Source organism: Penicillium lagena (genome assembly GCF_028827675.1).
Source record: "Penicillium lagena strain IBT 129212 chromosome Unknown utg000007l_segment0_segment0, whole genome shotgun sequence".
NCBI classification, from domain to species: Eukaryota; Fungi; Ascomycota; class Eurotiomycetes; order Eurotiales; family Aspergillaceae; genus Penicillium; species Penicillium lagena.
The window spans coordinates 2103900-2123135 of record NW_026623228.1 but is presented as its reverse complement, the minus strand read 5'-3'; the positions used below and the strand labels follow the sequence as shown (position 1 = coordinate 2123135).

Sequence of the window (19236 nt, the reverse complement as noted above, 5' to 3'; positions counted from 1 at the left end):
GCATATCCCAAGACCACCCGTACCTTGATACGTCGCCGTCGACAAGAATAGCAATTTCGGCTATATTTACCGGTATTCGGCATTTGATTTGCGTTTGGCCTCACTTGATCCCACGAGGGTGGTATGCTAAACTCTAGATGGAGCTCCGGAGGGGTCGAAAAATTGGTCGCGTCAGCTCAGTTCAGCTTGGGCCCTTTTGGGAAATTGATTCGCCCAGCCAATAGCAGCTGCAGCCCCGATCATTAGCCAGTATAGCCGCTCGCCCACCGTCATATGTATAAATACTATGGTAGTATCTGTCCACTCGCTCAAGGCCTCTGCTTTCTTTTTTTATTTTTCATTCTTGCAATCATAAATTGATCTCAGCTATTAATATGGCATCTTTACCGGTTATTGCTTGCGGCACCGCCAACCCACAGGTTTTCAACGCTGTCAAACCTCTCTACCTACCCGAGTACGAAAGTAAGGAAAAGCACAGGACAACTCCTTGTTTGCTTAAGACTAATATCGTCCGTAGTTATACACAATGTCACCGGCAGCGCCTCCGGAGCAGTCGAAATACCCTTCTTGCTGCAGGGGCAGGCCCCTCCTGTTGCAGAAGAGCCCAATCGCGGCACTATGAACTATTCCAAACCGCCCGTGGCTGTGTTTTTAGGGGCTATGTACGGTGATAAGGAATTCGAAGAGATGCGTCAGGCGTGCCGCGGGCTTAGCTCAGTCCCTTGGTTGAGGATGGATATGGCTGTGCCGAAACCGCCGCTGGGACCGGGGTATGCGGAGCATGTCGTGCAGAGGATCAAAGCATGCATGAAGAATATTGAAGCTGAGGGAAAGCTGGAGCAAGATGGCGTGTGGTTTTATTGACAACTGCTGGTATCATGTGATTAGGATGTGAACAAGAAAGGATCTCAATGTACTAGGTATGCGTCCGACGTGGAAGGCAATAATTGTCGTCACTGTAGGCATGTCTATCCATATAATATACATCAAGAGAGGGGATTAGTTAACAATTTGCTATTGTAACAACGAGACGAATTATGGACAGTTCCATCCCCCCCTCTTGATCCTGGCCGGCCGGATTAGACGCTAAGAACTGGCCACTGGCTGGGATCCGAGTGTTGGATCTGATGCGTAGCGTGCCCTCGCCGGACCGATCATCTCGATATTTGTCCTGCTCGGTGCGGACGCCTTGCGGGCGTCATCGTAGAATATCCCTGAGACGACATGCTAATGTTCTATATGCAGATGGGGAAGAGGGCGAGAATGTCGAGAGGAAGCCCAAATTCCGAGCATTCTCGAGGATGCGGACCTCATTCTCGACGGATTTCGGCCCGGCGCGCTGATGCGGCTCGGGTTTGGTCAGCGCATGGTGCATGAGATTGTCCGGCGGCGCAGTAGGGGCATTGTGATGCACGCGAGAACACCAATAGGTGGTGCGGAGGGTGGCACGAACGTTGTGGGCAGCAGCAGATAGGCAATCATGTTAAGTAGGTTAGTACTTGAAGACATGAGCTATCGCTGATGAAAACAAAAGTAGGTGACGTGGGTCAGTTGGGCTCAGAGCCAGTCCCTCGGCCTGGAAGAGTCGGTGATGCCTCTGCTGCCACAATCTAACTGACAGTAAGACATAGTAGTGGGGCCAAATTATGTGACCTGGCAAGATCCGACAAAATCCCAATGCGATGGAGAGATGGCCGAGATGTTAGATTGGAGTCGGATGGTGAGGTCTTCTGGGATGGAGTATGGCTTTGCGCGTGGGTCGTATGGCCGGTAGTGATGTCGCCGAATGGTAGACCGTGTGTACATGGATAGATGATGTGCAACCTGATCCCAATAATAATTGAATCATCGCCAGTATGAAACTAAGACACCACGAGTAGGAGTTGTTGTTTCGTTACTATTTCTGGTGCCGATGTGGCTGATCTGCTAATTCTTCTCCACTTGGGCCAGACCAAACAGGGCGCAGCAAAGCAAAACATCTCTCTCACTCACTCAACTCACCACTTTCTCTTCCCATCCCTGCTTGTCCTCTCTCCGTCCTCTATCTCCGTTTCTTCTTCTCTTCATGTGCTACGACACCTGAGTGACTGGCTCCTCCCGGCTGGCCAACCGTGCTGCTCTCCATTGTCTCCCCTTCGTCCCCCCTCAACCAGACTAGGCACCCGGCCAAACCTCGAATCTCGCTCCCTCACCCTGGCCGTGCTCCCCCCCGACCTTGACCCCGGCACCTCCACATTGTCAATACAACGTGGATCAGACTGCTCATCCCGGGGGTTGACCTCCCCAAGGAGGTCATCCCGGATACCCAAAGCGGCCATGTCTGACGACCCGACATGCCCCCAACCGGAGGCCTCAACGGCCTCCGGTCTTCCCCAGGATCTGTGTCTGGTTGGACGCGGTGGAACCTCTAGCGCTCAAGGTCGACGATGGCGCGACACCTCCAAGCGACGGCGGCCGTTCTGGGTTCTGCTCGTGCTGGTGTGCTGGATCTCGTGGGCCTCGCCCGCAACGGCTGTGCTGCTGAATTTCGACAACTGCTTGGACAAGGCCCGTCTTGACTCGGATCCACGGCTGCTCCAATTTGTGCCTCTGGATGTCTCCGTCACATTCAACCTGACGGACCCGCTCCGCCCACTGAACGTGACGGTCTACGGTAACGTCTCTGGCACTGCCGACGGACGCGCAGATTATCCGCCAGCGGATGATCCTCAGTGGAACAACCCCAACATTACCGTGGGCAAGATCGAGGACCTGAGCGACTCAAACAACAAGTATTCGACCTTGATGACCTCGTTCAATGTGCTCAACTTTGCCCCCTATCACCATCCCGAACGCTTCTGCACCCAACTCGGCCAAGGCGAGTGCCCCTTGGGACCGGTGTTTGATGTCAACGCGTAAGTATTCCCGCCTATTTGTTTATGCTTCCCCTAACTGAATCCCTGCCACAGAAGTGATTTGACCCAACTACACTCCTTCTCTGTCCAGCATGATATGCTCTCCTCCTACCGATTCTCGACCATCTCGCCCAATCTTCTCATTCTGTCTGGCGATGTCTCTGCCGCCGAGCTGGGCTGTATCTCCGTGTCCATCACCCCCGATCTCGGTTCCTCCCTCAAAGATGCCCTGGCCTATGTACCCCTCGTCATTCTGGTGTTGGTGGGCATCGCGACAATCACAGCGGCCATGTACAGTCCCTGGGGCACAACAGACCCGTTTCGATGGACGAGCAACTATGGCCGCGACGAAGATATTCTGCGACTGGTCACCCCTGGCTTTGCTGATTGCCTGCAGTACATTCAGTATGTGGTGCTGACAGGGGCTCTATCATTGAATTACCCAGGCTTTTACCAGCCGACGGTGAGTCAGGCGGCCTGGTCGTCTCTCATGTTCAACCAGAGCTTTGTCAACCCAGGTAGCGGCTATAATCCGGTTGTGGACGGCGTCTATGCGATTAATGGGACCTATGGTTTGGATCGATTCAACCAGCTGGTGGGAATGGCTACCACCCGCGATATCTGGCCTGGTATGATCGTATGGCTGCTGGTTATTTTGGTCAGCGTCACGCTCCTGGTCCAGGCTGGCTTTGTGTTGCGTTGGATTCACCGCGAGATGGCGCATATCCCCGAGCAAGACTTGCGTGCCAAAAACGTGCCATTTACCGTTGGCAACATCATCCGCATCGTATTCAGCTACTTGCTCCTTCCCATTGTCTCGCTATCCTTCTTCCAGCTTGTTATCGCAGGCAATTCACCCGCCTACACGACTGCTTTGGCTGCAGTGGTGATCCTCATCTTGGTCTGCTTTTCATTTTGGGGTATCCGAGTGATTGTCAATACTCGCCCGCGGTCTCATCTGTTCGATGATCTTCCAACGGTTCTCCTATACGGCCCGCTTTATAATACTTTCTGCGATGACGCAGCACCTTTTGCCATGGTGCCATTGTTTTTGACATTTGCTCGAGGTGTCGCTATTGGGGCTTTGCAGCCATCGGGCATTGCTCAAATTGTGTTGCTTGCTATCTGTGAAGTGGTCTCGGTGCTCACGCTTGTGGCTTTCCGACCATTCCCCGGACCGACGCTCATGAACTTGTACCACTGCTGCTTTTCCATCATCCGGTTTCTGACCATCTTGCTGAGTGTGGTGTTTGTTCCGTCTTTAGCGGTTTCCGAGGCAGCACGAGGATGGATTGGTTACGTGATTCTTGTTCTGCATGCACTGGTGCTTATCTTTGGGTTCTTCCTCAACGCTCTACAGACCTTCATCGAGGTCATTGCACGACTTGCTGGTGCCGGTGGTACTACTCGCGGCGGTTTGGCCAAAGTCTTTGGAATGCGCCAGCTGTCGAGGCGTGCCCCTCAACGTGATATCCAACGCGATATCACTCGACAGAGTCTCGGTTCTGAAGCCGCGATGCTCGCCCCTGGTGACGATCGCATGTCTTCTCAATTTGATGGATCTCGCCCCCGCAGTCTGTCAGGCAACTCGGCTCTTCTCATTAACCGTGCCAGTGACGGCCGCGCAAGCCAGCTGCTTGACTACGCGAGTTCGCATGGCGGCACTCACAGCCGTGCTGCAAGCAGCGGGCTCTACACGCCTACGACACTCGGTGGCCACACTTCCTACGGCGGAGCTGATTCTCCTGTGATTGGTATGCAGCCCCGTGATCCGTACTATCGGCCTCCGCGACCAGGACGAAGAACGCCCCAATCCAGCTCCTTTGATGGTGGTCGGGTCCCGAAGACCCTGATGAAGCCCAACCGCGCTATGGATACCGAAGACGATCTAGGAGATGGCCCACCGGTTTCTGGCCGGGCGACTCCTACACCAGCCTACATCCCAGCACCCAAGGAAGACATGGAACTTGAAGACCCTCGCAAACAAAAAGATTATGCCGTCCGAGAAGTCGATTTTTACTACCGTGTCCGCGGCCCGCCCCTCTCGCACATGGGCACTCGTAAACTGAAGACGGGCCCAGCAGACCCGACAGGCCCAGTTTCTTCCGCAACAGGGTGGTTCCGGAACTTCTTCCAGGGAAAAACCAAGGAGAAAGGCAAGGGATTTGAGGTGGTGCGAAGTGCAAGGGCGCCACCACCTGGTATGTTTGATGGGGAGTTCAATGATGAACCCTACCAAGACGACCCCGAGAATGGAGGTCATTCTCGCCACGTCTCCACCGCCTATAGCCCGTACCAGGACTCAGATGGTGACCACGACCACCGGCAATCGAGTGACCGTCCTCCTGTTCTACCGCAAGTCGACTCCGTCGGCAACATCGAGCTGCCAAGCCGGATGGGATCCCGTCGCACGGTCCAAGGGCCACTAGAAGAGGCGACCGAAGAAGCACCTCAGCCTCTACCCGCCGTCACCGAAATATCAGTCTCTCCCGGGTCCCAACGAACTGGAACTATCTCCCCCCAGGACACCTGCAGCCAGAGTCCCCCACCACCGCGAAAATGCCGTTCAGCGGAAGCAGCTCCCCCCCTCCCAAGAACGCAATGCCTCCGTCGCATCTACAACTCGATCTGTCACTTCTAGCAGCCGCCGGAGTCACAAAACTGGGCAAGAAGATGGCCGCTCTGACCGTCCTTCAAGCATGGGGTATGTGGCCCACTATCGCACGAGTGATAACATCACCCAAGCTAGTCCGGATGAGCCCTCTTTCACTGGCAGTGCCGCAGAGCTAGTCGACGAGCCATTGCACGCCGACCATTAATATTTGGATCCTCTTGCATCGATCAGAACATTGCATTGCATCTCTCACATAATCATCTACTCTCATCCTCCTCTCCCTCCCTACCTAACTCCTTCCACCCTTCTCCGCCCTCCTACTTCCTCTGTTGTATTGGAATGAACTGGAATTGGATTGGGCTGGATATCCACCCAATGCCACGATAACGAATCTCCTTGCCTTCTGTCCTTTCTGTTTGTGTTGTTGCTACTCTGTGTGAGTGCGTGTGTTTGCCACATCTGAAAAAATTGCTGCGAGGTCTTTTTCTTTTTACTTTTCCTCGCTTGCCTTGTTTTAATTTTTAACGACTGACCGCGAAGTACACATTAATGCGTCATTCTAACTCTTTCTCCATCCACTTACTTCACCTTGGAACTAATTCAATGTATCTACATAAGTACTACTCATCGCCCTCTTGAGTCGCGGCTAAGTTTTGATTATGATGAGAACGAGGCTTTTTGGGTGGGTTCTTCCCTTTCCTCCCGATGAGTACGTGGTCGTGCGATTAGCCAGGAGTGTAGTAGATAAGCCGTCGGGACATCCCATATCATATCATACCAAGATAACAGACACGTGAGCCGCATTTTTGCCGATCGCCACCGCCCAGAGGCCCCACTGATAAGTGCCGGACCTAAACAACCCAGGGACTCACTCTCCCTGCATCATCGCCATCTTCTCTTTCACCCATCCCGATCTCCTTCTCCTGATCCTCATCCATACCCGCCAGCTCATACCATTCCACACCCTCGTCGACGCGTTTCCCGAAGCGTTCGTGCTTCATCACAGAGTCACACGACCCCGGAACCACGCCCTGGGCTGGATCCGCCTTGGCTTTATGATAAGCATCATCCTCACAATCATCAACGCACTGGTGGCCTGTAAACGGCGCTGCTCCCGCTGAGAGTGCCTCACCATCTTGTACAAGACATTTCATAACCGAAACGGTTCATCAAACCATTTCTCGCCTCCTTTTTCGATCCCGTGTCGCCACCCAGCCCATGAGGGCTTGCCATTCCATCGGCCGAGAGTGCCCTCGTTGCCTTTAGTCAACCGAATCAAAGCTTGTATTCAGGGCCGTCATCATGTCTTCCATGGAGAGTGCTGCATCGTCACCCTCGAGTTCGTCGGTGGCTAGCGGGTCGGCTGCACAAATATCCACCGTTGCGGATAATACGAGACGAATGGAGGCGATAAGTGCAACAGACTCCAGCTTTGCAAGTGGTGCCTGCAGGGAAAACAGAATGGCTGTTCCTCCCGCGGACCGCAAGAGGCGGTTGACAAGCACCGGCGAGGATGTCAGATTGCAACGAACAAGGTCTGGCAGCGCAGCGGGACCTTCGACAACCAGGACAGCACTTCCGAACAGGTCTACCTCACTGGTTCTGCCGGTATCACGGTCAAGACCTTCTGCTTTTGCAGCACCGGGTTCGTCATCTGCCACGGCTATTGATATCTCTTCGTCGCCTCCAGCGCCGCCTTCTGGGCTGGATAATGGACGTGGGTCTCGCTGGATGCAGGCTTCGTTACTCGATAACCCTCCCTCACGACCAAGCAGACACTCCACGTATGTCTCATCACCTCGAAATGCAGACGAAGAGTACATGGGATTCACGCGGCCTCGATGGCAGCCTGATTCTGAGGCGACGAGTTGCCCAATTTGCGCGACGGTGTTCAGTTTTTGGTACAGAAAGCACCATTGCCGGAAATGTGGAAGGGTGGTGTGTGCTTCGTGCTCCCCCCATCGAATCACTATTCCTAGGCAGTACATCGTTCGCCCTCCCGAGTCTCTTTCCTCTTCTACCAACCTTCCTGCAACTTCACCCACAGCAACGCCTTCTCGTTCACCGCAGATCTTTGATCCTATTGGAGAAGATTTCACCTCATTCCTTTCCACTGTCAATCCTGCTCTCGGAGGTGGTGAAGAAGTTCGTCTCTGCAATCCTTGTGTCCCAGATCCAAACCCAAATCCTCCTCAACCCTACAGCACCGTCCGTCCATACGGCCATAGATCTACCCAGTCTCTCTCATCTACCGACATGGGAAATGTATTCTCCAGATCACAGGTTAGTGTTTTTGTCCTTGTACGGCTTTCATCCGACTTTGTCCGTTAACCTGCCTTTACACGTTTACAGCGTGAGCAAGGTGATCCTCGTCAGTCTCGACGCACTGTTGGCGACCATGAACGACCACACCATCTACGGGACTGGAGCTGGCGTATGAGTGATCATGTCAGAGAGGCAGTTCACCATACGTATCCCGACATCCTTGTTCAGGGACGCGAGATGCGACGTGCACGCCGCGTCAGCCAAGCTACTGCTGCCGCCGAAGCCCAGCTGAATCTGGAACTAACCACTCACGACGACGGCCAAGGCTCTCTCGTTACGACATTGGCGCCTCGCGCCCCGCGCCAGTCTGCTGTTTCTGAGCGCGATCTCTGCCCTGTGTGCGGTCAGCGATTCCTATCGCTCACCGAAGATAACTCTATGGAAGTCCGTGAAGCCCACATCCGCGAGTGCATCGACAACCACGCGATCCGCTCCTCCCATCGCGAATCCCCGACCTCAAGGCAGGCTCCTTCCGTGCCTCCGCCCCTTCCGTCGTTCGTCCGTATGGTCAGGTTTACGGCGACAGAGAAGGATTGCCTCGACGACGACGGCAAGGTGGCGGAGTGCATGATTTGCATGGAGGAGTACAAGGTGGAAGACGTGCTGGCCCGCCTTGAATGCCTGTGCAAGTTCCACCTTGACTGCCTTGAGAATTGGTTCCAGAAGAAGTCCGAATGTCCCGTTCACTTCCGCCCGGAGTGAACGGTTCTCGGTACTTTGGATGGAATCTCGAGGAGGACGGTGACTCTGTCTTTTCTTTTTTTTTTTTTTTTGTTTGTTTGAGTACTTTGGCGCTGGGTGGAGGGAGGTTATGGCTTTTGATACCCTGTTTGTGTTTTGTTTTGTGTTCCTTCTATACAATGAGGCGAATCCGTGATAATAATGAGTGCATTGGTCCCAACTTGTAGTTGTATAGTTAGGTGGACAAGATAGCTCTAGCTCGGAGGATTGTCCTCGGAACAGTTCTGGGGGCCAGATCCAGTCACGTGCTAGTCAGCCCATCGGGCGAGCGACAGCACTCTATTCCGGCAACCCCGGCCTTGACGACGTACAGACATTCGCAACAGTGCCCGGAACTGTCTTCAGAGCAATCCTGGGCCCTTTTGTACCTGCCGCTGCCCCCCTCAGTTATCCGATCGGAGTAAGGCTCTCCCAATCCTCCGCGTCGGTCAATCGGTGCTTGTGTCCACCGTCCTCCGTCCTCCGCTCGTGTGGTGCACAATCAATCCCCCGGCCCTCCGCCATCCCGGCAAGCAGATTTGTATCGTTATCCGGTAAGTCGGAATAAGCATACATTTTATTTGCCGGCTAACCCTATCCCCCCAAGCCTCCTTGCCCCTGGAATCGGTGCCTGCCGACTTGGCGCGGTATCCGCACCCGGATGGAGCTCCATAGCGCACACCTACATCCCGACCAGGATGGCGGCCGATCCTCTTCCCGGGTTGCCGAGAATACCTACCCAGACCCTCCGGCACATCGATCTTTAGACTCGGGTCGGTCTCAAGAAGACACACAAGCAGGACAGACGGCCGACTCGGGTGACCCTCATGATCCTCTGGCCGATCTGAAGCGCCCACGTGCCTGCGAGCCATGTCGCCAGTTGAAAGTTCGGTGCGATCCAGACCCAAATCATCCAGATGGATCTTGTAAGAGATGCGCCAAAGCTCGTCGCACTTGTATTGTCACAGCGCCAACTCGGAAGCGCCAGAAGAAGACCGACAGCCGCGTCACGGAGCTGGAGCGGAAGATCGATGCATTGACAGCCAGCCTGCAGATGTCACACAGTGGTGGGATACTACCACAGGGACAGCCTTCGCAGCAGCCCCAGTCCCTGCATATGCAACAACACCAGAATGAGCTACAATCCAGTCGCCGCTGGGACCCCAGTCTGGCTGGCAATAAACGGCAGCATGATGGTGACCTAAAAGAAATCTCCAGTGGAAGTGGGTATTTGGCTCCCCAGAATCCTAGTCCCGGCCATTCGTCAGCGGAGAAGAACTATGAGCGCTCTCCGTCAAGACACTGGCGCGGACCTTATAGCGGCGATATATTCCCACCGAAGGCTGAAGCTGCCAATGAGTATGTTGACTGCATCGATCGAGGCTTGGTCACTGTCCAACTCGCCGAGGCGGCCTTTGATCTGTACGTCGAAAAAATGGCTCCTCAATACCCGATGGTTGTCTTCCCAACCCACACGACCATGAGTGATATTCGCCGGAGCAAGCCAGCTTTGTTTCTTGCAATCACTGCAGTTGCCATTGGACCTCTGAGCCCTGATCTACAGATTCCTCTCTTTACAGAATTTTACCGCATGATCGCGGAGCGCGTCGTGGTCAAGGGCGAGAAAGCTCTCGAGCTGTGTCAGGGCCTCCTGGTCTGTTGTATCTGGTACTTGCCACCAGATAACTTTGAAGAACTCAAGTTCTACCAACTGATTAACATGGCTTCAACCCTGGCAATGGATCTGGGGATGAACCGCCGCAGCCTGACAAACAAAAAAGGATTCACTTTTCTCCGTGAGCTGATGGGCAAGAAGACGAATCCATCGTTTGACCCAGATGGCCCAGAAGCGAGACGGACCTGGGTTGCATGCTATTTTTTGTCAATCCAGGTTTCGGCGGCTTTGAGAAGAACGCAACTGGTGCGCTGGCAGCCGTACATGGATGAATGTGTTGAGATCTTGGAAACTCATCCCGACGCTCTCCCCCTCTGACAAAGATTTGCTCTCATGGGCGAAGCTCGCATACATTATGGAGGAGGCTTCATTGTCGGTGCCATCAGAGGAGCCTATTTCCATTATGTCGTTCTCGGAAAGTAAACTCAGGTATACGATGAAGGGGCTTGCAAATAAACTGAATCAGTGGAAGAGAGAGACTCCCGAGGAAAAGACCAGCGGTAAATGGCACCGGTCAATTCCATTTTATGAGCGGTCTGCTAACTACTTGCAGTACTGATGTCCAATACCGAACACATAATCAACCTTTATCTTCATGAGATCGCCTTGAATGTCGACTGTAACAACTCTACAGAGCTTGACGACCCGTCTAGTCCAGCAGCCATGGCTTTCGTCGACGCATTAACCACCTGCATCCACTCCATCCATAAAAGTCTGGACACCATCATCTCAATCGACATTGATCAGTTCATCCTCCTTCCTACAACCTCCCTAGCTCGGACATCATACGCAATTGTTAGCATGATCAAGCTTTACTCACTTCTCACATCCCCGGACAACCGGCTTGGGCAGGTTGTCGATGTGAAGAGCCTGAATATGGAGTACTATCTTGACCGTGTCTTGGCCCATTACCGCGCCGGTGCGGCTCGCGATGGTGGGCGTGCAGCAGCCAAGTTTGCGAATATCCTGGGAATGTTACGGAACTGGTTCGTCAAGAAGAAGGACCAAGGGCCAGGTCTCAGGGAGGAGTTGGCTCGTGCAGAAGGTGTCGGTGAAAAACAAGTATGTTTACATCTCCCTGCGATGATGACCACTTACTGACGAATAAAAATCAAGCCGGAACGAACGCGTCTCCATCTTCTCAGCGAAGTGGCCGCGGGTGATCCAGTTCACCGGAGTTCTTCTGGCAGCTTCAGTCATTCTCCTCTGATGGTGTCAACACAGAATCGCCAATCTTCCGCATCCACAGCCACAGGCTATCCAGGTCCATCAACACCTGGCCAATCCAGTCTCGGCACCTCCGCCACATCTCCGGGCTCGTTGCAGCGCATGACAGCGTCAACAACTGCGTCCGACACATCAGCAGGATGGCCGTCTTTCCACAGCCCCCGAGATCCCACTATGGCGAACAGGGGACTTTACGCTCCTTTCTCCTCATCGGCAGTTCCCTCGAACTCATACGCAACACAACAGGGGTACGGTGAGATGTCTTCCCTTGGGATGAACCCGGGGCAGTCAGGGCAGTCTATGGGGATGCTGCCCGAACTCGGGATGGAGACGAGCTTTGATCCGAGTAACTTTTGGGCGCTTGGAAATTTGATGGATGAAGGGTTATTCACTTTCCCATTGTCATTTGATCCGACTCTAGAGTTTTATTGAGTGCGGATGCCTACGGAGAGGCACAAACACTCTACTCTGATGATACAATATATTCTTTTATCCCTTCCATATTAATACAACCTCGTTAGCTACAAGAAACCCCAGTCCCTAGACTCATGCAAGACGATGCAGCAATTCCTTGCCCTCCAACCACCGCTCCAAATTCTCGGCCGTCTCCTCATACCACGTATGCATCAGTGCCTCCTCCACATATCCCATATGCGGCGTGAGCAAAAGATTACTCCTTCCGTCCTTCCCCCATTCCGTAGAGCGCCAATAACTCTCTCGCGGCAAAGGCTCAAGATCAAAGACATCAAGCGCAGCACCACCAATACGCCCCTCCACCAATGCATCATACAGCGCCTCGTCATCAATCAGCCCCCCGCGAGAAGTATTGACCAGCAGCGCCTCCTTCTTCATACAGCCCAATTCCGGCCCGGAGACAAGGTGCCTCGACCGTTCACCGAGAACATAGTGTAAGCTGACAACATCGGACTTACAAAACAAGTCCCTCTTCGGAACAGCCATAAAAGTCGGCGCACCACTGTCGTCCCGAAGCGGTAGCCCCAACTCTACCGCTTTCCGATCCGCCTTCTCCTGCGTCAGATTCTCGCTCCAGCAGAGAACGCGCATCCCAAATGCCAGGACAGCGATGCGCGCCGCCGCGCCGCCGAGCCGACCCAGTCCCACAACCCCGAGCGTTTTCCCGTACAGCCCGCGCGCCAGACTCGTCTGCCACGCTTGGCGCGTGGGGTCTTTCATCGCTGCGTCGTCGGAGGCGACGTTCCGGGCTAGCGCTAGGATTAAAGCCCAGGTATGCTGTGTTGTTGGATGGGATGCACCGGCTTTGATACTGGGATGGCGCGGCTTGGTAGATGTAGAATCTGTACGGCCTCGGCCCGGCGCAGCAGTAACGATGATCCCGCACTCGCGCGCAGCAGCAAGATCGAACGTCTCAAACTGCGTCCCTGTCGCGAGAATGAGTTGGAGATTGGGTAGTGCGCGCAGTAATTCTGCGGGGAAGGGGGTGCGCTCGCGCATGGCGGAGAGCACGGTGAATGGTTTTAGGCGGGTGATTAGCAATTCTTTTTGGGTGGTTGTCGTGCTAGAGTGTGTGTATGGTGGTAGTGAGTCGGTGAAGGCTGTTAGGGATATTTTTGAGCGCGGGAGGTGGGCGAAGTGGTCGGTTGCGATGTTGAGGTAGTCGTCTAGAATAGCGATTTTGGGGATGCTTGATGTCGATGAACTTGTAGTCTTACCGCGGTAGAGGCGGCTGACTAGAGGATTGAGGGCGGGTCGACTGGTTGGAAGCATTTTGCAAAATGCGAAGTAAACGAGAAAGTAAGTAATCTTGAAAGGATTGAGTATGAGTTTGCGGCAGTGATTTAATAGTTATCGTTCGTGCGGAGATATCTGCTCGAAGCAGCGATAATCGGAGCAATGCCCGAAATGCCGCTAACTAACTACATAGCGTTCCCGGAGTTAACCCAAACGGGGAGAATAGAGATCAGCAAAATTGTGCGCTCATCTTTTCTGTACACATTCTATCTCGAAACTTCGACTCCACGCCATGCACGAACAATGCGTTGCTCGACATACGCCCACGGCCAACCATTTTCGGTCTCTGTGCTACGCAGCAGATCAAACACCACATTCTGGGCAAGGGGATTGTCGATCCATCCGCTGCACGCATAGAGGACATGGCAGGCCATAATCCGCAGGGAAGGGTCGTCTTCGGCCGATTGGCCAATGCCGAAGAGGAGGTTGAGGTTATCGGTGATTTCACTCTGAAGCAGACAGAGTCAGTGGTGATTGAATTCGAGGAAAAATGACATTTATAATGTACGCACCTTGAGTCGCATATACTGCTCCGTGATCAAGATGCTTCGGTCAAGCAGTTCGATTGCACGAATGGATAGTAGTGCCTTGGTGAGACACATATGCTGGATGGCAGTGGCTGGCTTCAATTTAGCATAACTCCCCGTACCAAAGAATAGTATAGACTTACCATGCCATGAACTCATGTACCACACCTCAGGAAACGGCTTCCCCCTCGCAGGATCCGGCGGTGAGATATGTAACGGGGCAAAGGTATCCGGACGAGAATTCTCCCACTCGGCAATACGCTGCATGAGCGCGTTCTCACCCGCCACGCCCAAACAACCCCCATAATTGCGACCAGAGACATTATAGCAGAAATCGATAGTCTCGGCCAATATCCAAATAGCGCGGTTAGTCCAGTCGCTATCGGTGAGGGTGCTCTTGAGAGCCCACCACCTGCGCAAACGATCATCAAATGGTGCAAAACTGAGCCGAAGGCATTTCTGATACGTCAGTGCGAACTGGATGTCCTGGATAACGAAGAGCCAGAAGGCCGCCGACGCGAGGCCGCCAGAGATGGCGCAGTCGACGTGAGAGCTGATGTACACGGACCCGGCTAGAAGATGGCGCTGCGGGTCGTTGGGCGGGCTGTGGGAGGAGATTTGCTCGAAGAAACGCAGGATCACGGTTGATGCGAGCAGCAGGTCGAAACTGATGTCGAACTCGGGTTTGTCGAGAACTGGAAGCATGATTGAGATGCAGCGCTCGTGGTACTCGTCTGCGATATCGGAGGGAATATTGTTTGTCGTCCGGTACAGGTGGCTCGCCGACACAGCCAGACATGCATACAGTAGTAATGGCGAGTGAAGGGCGCGTTCGGCCACCTCGGTTGAGAAATGTCGGCCCGGATCGCATGCGTCGAGCTGGCTGGGTTAGACGTGAATGGTACAGGCTGAGTTACGCGGAAGTCTCACCCATGGCGCGATATATCTCTGGAAATGCCGGAGGAGATACGCTTCGTTCACATTAGCCATCCGAGGCTGGCCGACAGGCGTCGGTGTTGAGCGCAATGAATTGGTCGAATTGGACCGCGTGTACGGTGGCCTCAGCGGAGCGCTGGACGTTGCCACAGAATCTATGGTCACCGACGAGGGTGTCGACCGAGACTCCGACGGCGATCGCGAGGTCGATGGTTCCTCTCGTACGGAGAGAACATGATACTCGGAGGCCGTCTGGTCGGTCTCGTCTTGGAAGGAGACTGATAGTACAATCAGTATTGCCGTGTAGAGATTGAAGCGACAAACATACAGTCCGAAGGCGCCTGAACCCACACTTGGTCTTTGGGGAAGGCCAAATCACTCTCCCCGTAGCGCGGGGGACCCTTTCGGCGCAGGGAAGGGTTTTGACCATGGCGGAAAGAGACCTCTTCTGATTTCACGGGGGCCGGGACACACTCGCGGCCAGATCGTTGACAGCGCAGACAGTGAGCACCGGACTTGTCACCTAGCGACCGTCAGAATGATAGCTGTGCAAATAAAATTCAAAACGCACATTTCAGATGGCGGAGACGGCACGTGAGGCTAGGAAGGATTATTAGCAGCGAAGATAATAAGACACACAAACAATGGAAAATCCAAACTGACCATCCCCTCATTACGCAGCACTGGCCGGACAAGCACTTGAGTTACAGGAAGCGCGGCCCGACCGAAGATAAGGAGAAAGTCGAGCCCGCAGGAAGATGGATGTCGACATCTTTCCTTCAAGGCGTTGATTTGGAGTATATCCGGTGCCCGGGTCGTTGGAGATTAGTCTGACCCAAAAAGGGGAGTGGATCATGGGTGTAACACTCTCCACCAGTCAGTCATTCCCCTGAGTGGATGTCCCCCACGCGTCCGAGAGATAATTGGGGGGAGGGGGGGTGATGTGCGTGATCATTTCCTGGAGGATTAGGATCTCTCGGGATCTATTTTGCAGGGCAGAGCGAGGAGAGGTGCGGATGAAGGGAACAACTCCTTTTTTTTAATTATCCAGAAAGCATTTCGAAGGATTTGGTGCAATTTGGTCGATTAATTCCTTCAACCCAACATGCGCGCAATCCCGTCAGAGCCAATCACCTGCCGATACACGCAAGACAAAGGACCCCGTCCGGGACATGTGGTCTTAATCCGCTCACTGGAACACCTAAAAACTCATAAACTTCGAAGAACCCCATCGAAGCATTCTTCACCGGTCAGTCTAACCTGCGGTGATTGGACCGGCGACGCCGGGATCATCGGCGAGTGGTGGGTCGGCATCTTTGTACCATTCGGCATCGCGAGGGTTGGGCCTGGGCGCAATTTCACTGGATCCGTGGGTAGCCCTCATCTCCAACCCGGCGACCCTGTCGATCTAGGATCTGAAGAGTCGGAGAAGAGTCTGGAAGGGTGTGTTCGTCCGCAGCCACTAGTGCGGTGGGATGGTAACTGCCTATTTGAGTAGGGCTTCAAAAGCTAATCGGGAGCTGTCAATACGGACGGTTGTCAATAATGCCGGAACAATGTTTGTCTCAGGGCTTATCGCCATAGCCGCTCAACCACGTGACCCTACGTCAGCTACATCCAGAGCATGGAACAAGGAATGATCCTGGAAGAGAAATAATCTTGACACTGGTGAAATGTTCCTCCTGCGGACGAGTTGCACCCCCCACGAAGACCTTTCGACCACAACACAAGCCTTGACCGCCGATGGAGAAGATTAATCCCTAGTGGGGTCCCGGGATCCACGATGTCTCTCAACCGCATCCCCTTCCTCGAGGCCTGGGAGCACAGCCGGTACCCACGCGGCCGGCCGGACGGCGATTTGGAATCGGACGAAGGGTCAGACGTCTACCAAGACCTGCCCGACTCGCCGCTCTCCTCGTCATTTCCCTCAACGTACTCCCGTCTGAACTTCAATCCCTATGCGGGCCCCGGCTGGACCGAATCCGTCGTCGATGAGGATGACCATAATGAGCGGCAGTCGACCTTTTTGGGGTTGTCGCCCACGACCACGCGCGAGAGCCATGTCAATATCCATGTCCAGGGACATGTGGATCCTCGCCGAAACTACCCGGTAGTGCCAGAATATGATTATGAGTCGGCCGGTCAGGGCGAGGCCCAAGTGGGGTTCAAAGAGCCGCAATGGGCTGTGGATGAGACACTGGGGGCGTTTGAAGTGAGCCCTGCGAAGAGGATTGGTATGGACGCACTACGTACTCTGCATTATGCGTACCCTAGATTAACATCAGACAGCACAGGTGTGTATCGCAGTAATCTACTGCTTCCTCGCAGCGGGAATAGTCTTCGGCTTCGCAGCTCTGAAACCTATTCTTATTCGCGAGAAAGTATACCGCAACCTTTGCTCCCGGGCGGAGCTGGATGAGGATGTGAGCGTGTGTAATGGGCAGCAGATCAGGTACGCCAGCCGTCACCCACTCTATTCATAACCTCTAACATCCACTGATTTTTTCCCAGGTTGAACCTGATGTTCACCATCGCCGCTGTAGTAACAAATATCTCCGCGCTACCTGTAGGAACAATCCTAGATGCATACGGTCCACGAGTAAGCGGACTCATCGGCAGTGGATGCCTAGCAATCGGCGCGCTTCTCTTCGCCTTCGCGGCGAAAATGCCATTCGACGGGTACATCCCGGGGTATTTGTTCCTGTCGCTAGGCGGACCATTTATCTTCATTTCGTCCTTCCATCTCTCAAATACATTCCCAAAGCGATCAGGACTGATCTTGTCGATGCTAACGGGTGCATTCGACGCATCTAGCGCTGTGTTCCTCATCCTTCGACTGCTAAATGAGAATACGCACGTGGTCTCCATCCGATTCTTCTTCCTGCTCTACCTCGCGGTTCCCGTATTCATCGCGGTCGCCCAGATACTGGTTATGCCGGCGACATCATACAAAACGGCCGGCGAGCTCGTGCACGAAGCCGAGGCGCATCTGGTCGCGGAAATGCATGATCGAGTCGATGACCGTATCGAGAACCGAAGCGAGGGCGAGCGTCAGCGGAATAGTCGCCGCGTGCGTAGGCAGAGCATCGTGAATCACATCCAGGATCTGTTGGATGATGGGACGGTCTCCTTGGCCGAGACTGTTGGCATTGACGACTCGGTCTTCCGGGGAGATCTGGATAACCCGCAACCTCAACCAGTCCACAGCACGAATACAAATACTCAACTCCAAAACAAACCAGCACCACATGCACCACCGAACACAACCACCAGCGGCGTCTGGGGCGTCCTCCACAACCGCGCACCCCTCCAACAAATCTTCACACCGTGGTTCATCCTAATCGCCACATTCACCGTACTAATGATGCTCCGCATAAACTACTTCGTCGCCACGATCCGCCAACAATACACCTATATGCTGTCCCCCACACAAGCCGTGACCCTAAACTCCGTCTTCGACATCCTCCTCCCAGTCGGCGGACTCTTCTCTGTCCCCTTCACAGGGATATTCCTCGACAACTTCCAGACACGGACGGTTCTCACGCTGTTGGCGGGATTAGCAACTCTCATCGGCGTGCTGGGGTGTATTAGACACAGCATGGCTGCGGCGTATGCAAACATTGTCCTCTTCGTTTTGTACAGACCATTCTATTATACGTCTGTCTCGGACTATGCTGCAAAAGTCTTTGGTTTCCGCGCCTTTGGGAAGGTGTATGGGCTGATTATCTGTCTTGCTGGCATGGGTAATTTCGCGCAGGCGGGTTTGGATGCCCTCACGCTGCATACTTTTGGTGGGGATCCCGTGCCGGTTAATGTAGTTCTCACGCTAGTTGTTGCTGCTGCGGGGGCGGCGCTTGCGGGATTTGTGGCGTGGAAGACGGGTGCTGTGCCGACTGCAGCAGACCAGGACCAGGGACAGGGAGGTGGAGTTGGAGGTGGGGATGAGGAAGGAGTGCAAAGTCCAGGTCTACGTCCAGCTCGTGCAGGCATGGCTGATGATGGTGCATTGTCCGGTGTTGCAGCTAGAGGCTGGGAGACAGAGGAGCAGCCTCTGTTGCAGGGACAGCACCAGCCGTCATATGGGGTTGTATAGGTCATTTCCCTCCTCGACAACGGAGCTCGACCGAGAGAACTAGTACAGTCTACGAACACGAATAGCACATACAGCAGTATTTATTGATAACGTTGCTCGATATTGATATTGGTATTGAGATGCTATATGAAATTTTGTATTTTTTTCATGATGTAAAACCGTTGCGAGAAATTGCCTGAAAGACAGTGGTGGTTGGTAGATTAGGAGAAAGAGATCCAGGACATGACAGTTGGAAAGGGTACATAGTATGTTCGTCATAACGGAGTTGTGGGGATGAATAGGAATATCAGTGTGAGGATGACAAAGTGGAAAAGGAAGGGAAAGGTGAGCCAAACCACTGCCAGTAGGTGGAAATGGACTGTTAGAAGGAATATAAAACATGCTAAACGGAAAGATATTAGATCACAAGGAAAATCCGAAACACATGCTAGATGAAAGAAGGACAAGAATGCCGC

At 53.7% G+C, this 19236-nt stretch overlaps 9 protein-coding genes across 9 annotated transcripts; 6 read left to right on the top strand and 3 right to left on the bottom strand.

Annotated features, from left to right (window-relative positions):
• Window positions 1-374: 374 nt before the first annotated feature.
• Window positions 375-5713, top strand: N7510_010390 (uncharacterized protein; the record flags this gene model as incomplete). The annotated part of the gene is made up of 7 exons (XM_056982315.1): window positions 375-462; window positions 518-851; window positions 1246-1456; window positions 1951-2894; window positions 2949-5376; window positions 5430-5598; window positions 5640-5713. 7 exons carry the CDS (start codon window positions 375-377, stop codon window positions 5711-5713), a joined length of 4248 nt encoding a protein of 1415 aa, XP_056830151.1.
• A 646-nt stretch (window positions 5714-6359) lies between these two features.
• N7510_010389 (uncharacterized protein) lies at window positions 6360-6662 on the bottom strand (the record flags this gene model as incomplete). The annotated part of the gene is made up of 1 exon (XM_056982314.1): window positions 6360-6662. The coding sequence occupies one exon, from the start codon at window positions 6660-6662 to the stop codon at window positions 6360-6362; it is 303 nt and encodes a 100-aa protein (XP_056830150.1).
• A 148-nt stretch (window positions 6663-6810) lies between these two features.
• Window positions 6811-7178, top strand: N7510_010388 (uncharacterized protein; the record flags this gene model as incomplete). Its single annotated transcript, XM_056982313.1, has 2 exons — window positions 6811-6922; window positions 6997-7178. 2 exons carry the CDS (start codon window positions 6811-6813, stop codon window positions 7176-7178), a joined length of 294 nt encoding a protein of 97 aa, XP_056830149.1.
• Window positions 7179-7433: 255 nt separating this feature from the next.
• On the top strand, window positions 7434-11887 carry N7510_010387 (C6 transcription factor; the record flags this gene model as incomplete). The annotated part of the gene is made up of 9 exons (XM_056982312.1): window positions 7434-7448; window positions 7492-7791; window positions 7861-8514; window positions 8962-9107; window positions 9161-9200; window positions 9251-10434; window positions 10487-10728; window positions 10782-11290; window positions 11345-11887. The coding sequence occupies 9 exons, from the start codon at window positions 7434-7436 to the stop codon at window positions 11885-11887; spliced, it is 3633 nt and encodes a 1210-aa protein (XP_056830148.1).
• Window positions 11888-12001: 114 nt separating this feature from the next.
• Window positions 12002-13201, bottom strand: N7510_010386 (D-2-hydroxyacid dehydrogenase family protein; the record flags this gene model as incomplete). Its single annotated transcript, XM_056982311.1, has 1 exon — window positions 12002-13201. One exon carries the CDS (start codon window positions 13199-13201, stop codon window positions 12002-12004), a length of 1200 nt encoding a protein of 399 aa, XP_056830147.1.
• Window positions 13202-13431: 230 nt separating this feature from the next.
• On the bottom strand, window positions 13432-14457 carry N7510_010385 (transcriptional regulator family TF; the record flags this gene model as incomplete). Its single annotated transcript, XM_056982310.1, has 2 exons — window positions 13432-13674; window positions 13738-14457. The coding sequence occupies 2 exons, from the start codon at window positions 14455-14457 to the stop codon at window positions 13432-13434; spliced, it is 963 nt and encodes a 320-aa protein (XP_056830146.1).
• Window positions 14458-14650: 193 nt separating this feature from the next.
• Window positions 14651-14926, top strand: N7510_010384 (uncharacterized protein; the record flags this gene model as incomplete). The annotated part of the gene is made up of 1 exon (XM_056982309.1): window positions 14651-14926. The coding sequence occupies one exon, from the start codon at window positions 14651-14653 to the stop codon at window positions 14924-14926; it is 276 nt and encodes a 91-aa protein (XP_056830145.1).
• Window positions 14927-15793: 867 nt separating this feature from the next.
• N7510_010383 (uncharacterized protein) lies at window positions 15794-16186 on the top strand (the record flags this gene model as incomplete). Its single annotated transcript, XM_056982308.1, has 1 exon — window positions 15794-16186. The coding sequence occupies one exon, from the start codon at window positions 15794-15796 to the stop codon at window positions 16184-16186; it is 393 nt and encodes a 130-aa protein (XP_056830144.1).
• A 285-nt stretch (window positions 16187-16471) lies between these two features.
• Window positions 16472-18781, top strand: N7510_010382 (putative MFS transporter Fmp42; the record flags this gene model as incomplete). The annotated part of the gene is made up of 3 exons (XM_056982307.1): window positions 16472-16922; window positions 16978-17140; window positions 17200-18781. 3 exons carry the CDS (start codon window positions 16472-16474, stop codon window positions 18779-18781), a joined length of 2196 nt encoding a protein of 731 aa, XP_056830143.1.
• Window positions 18782-19236: the final 455 nt, after the last annotated feature.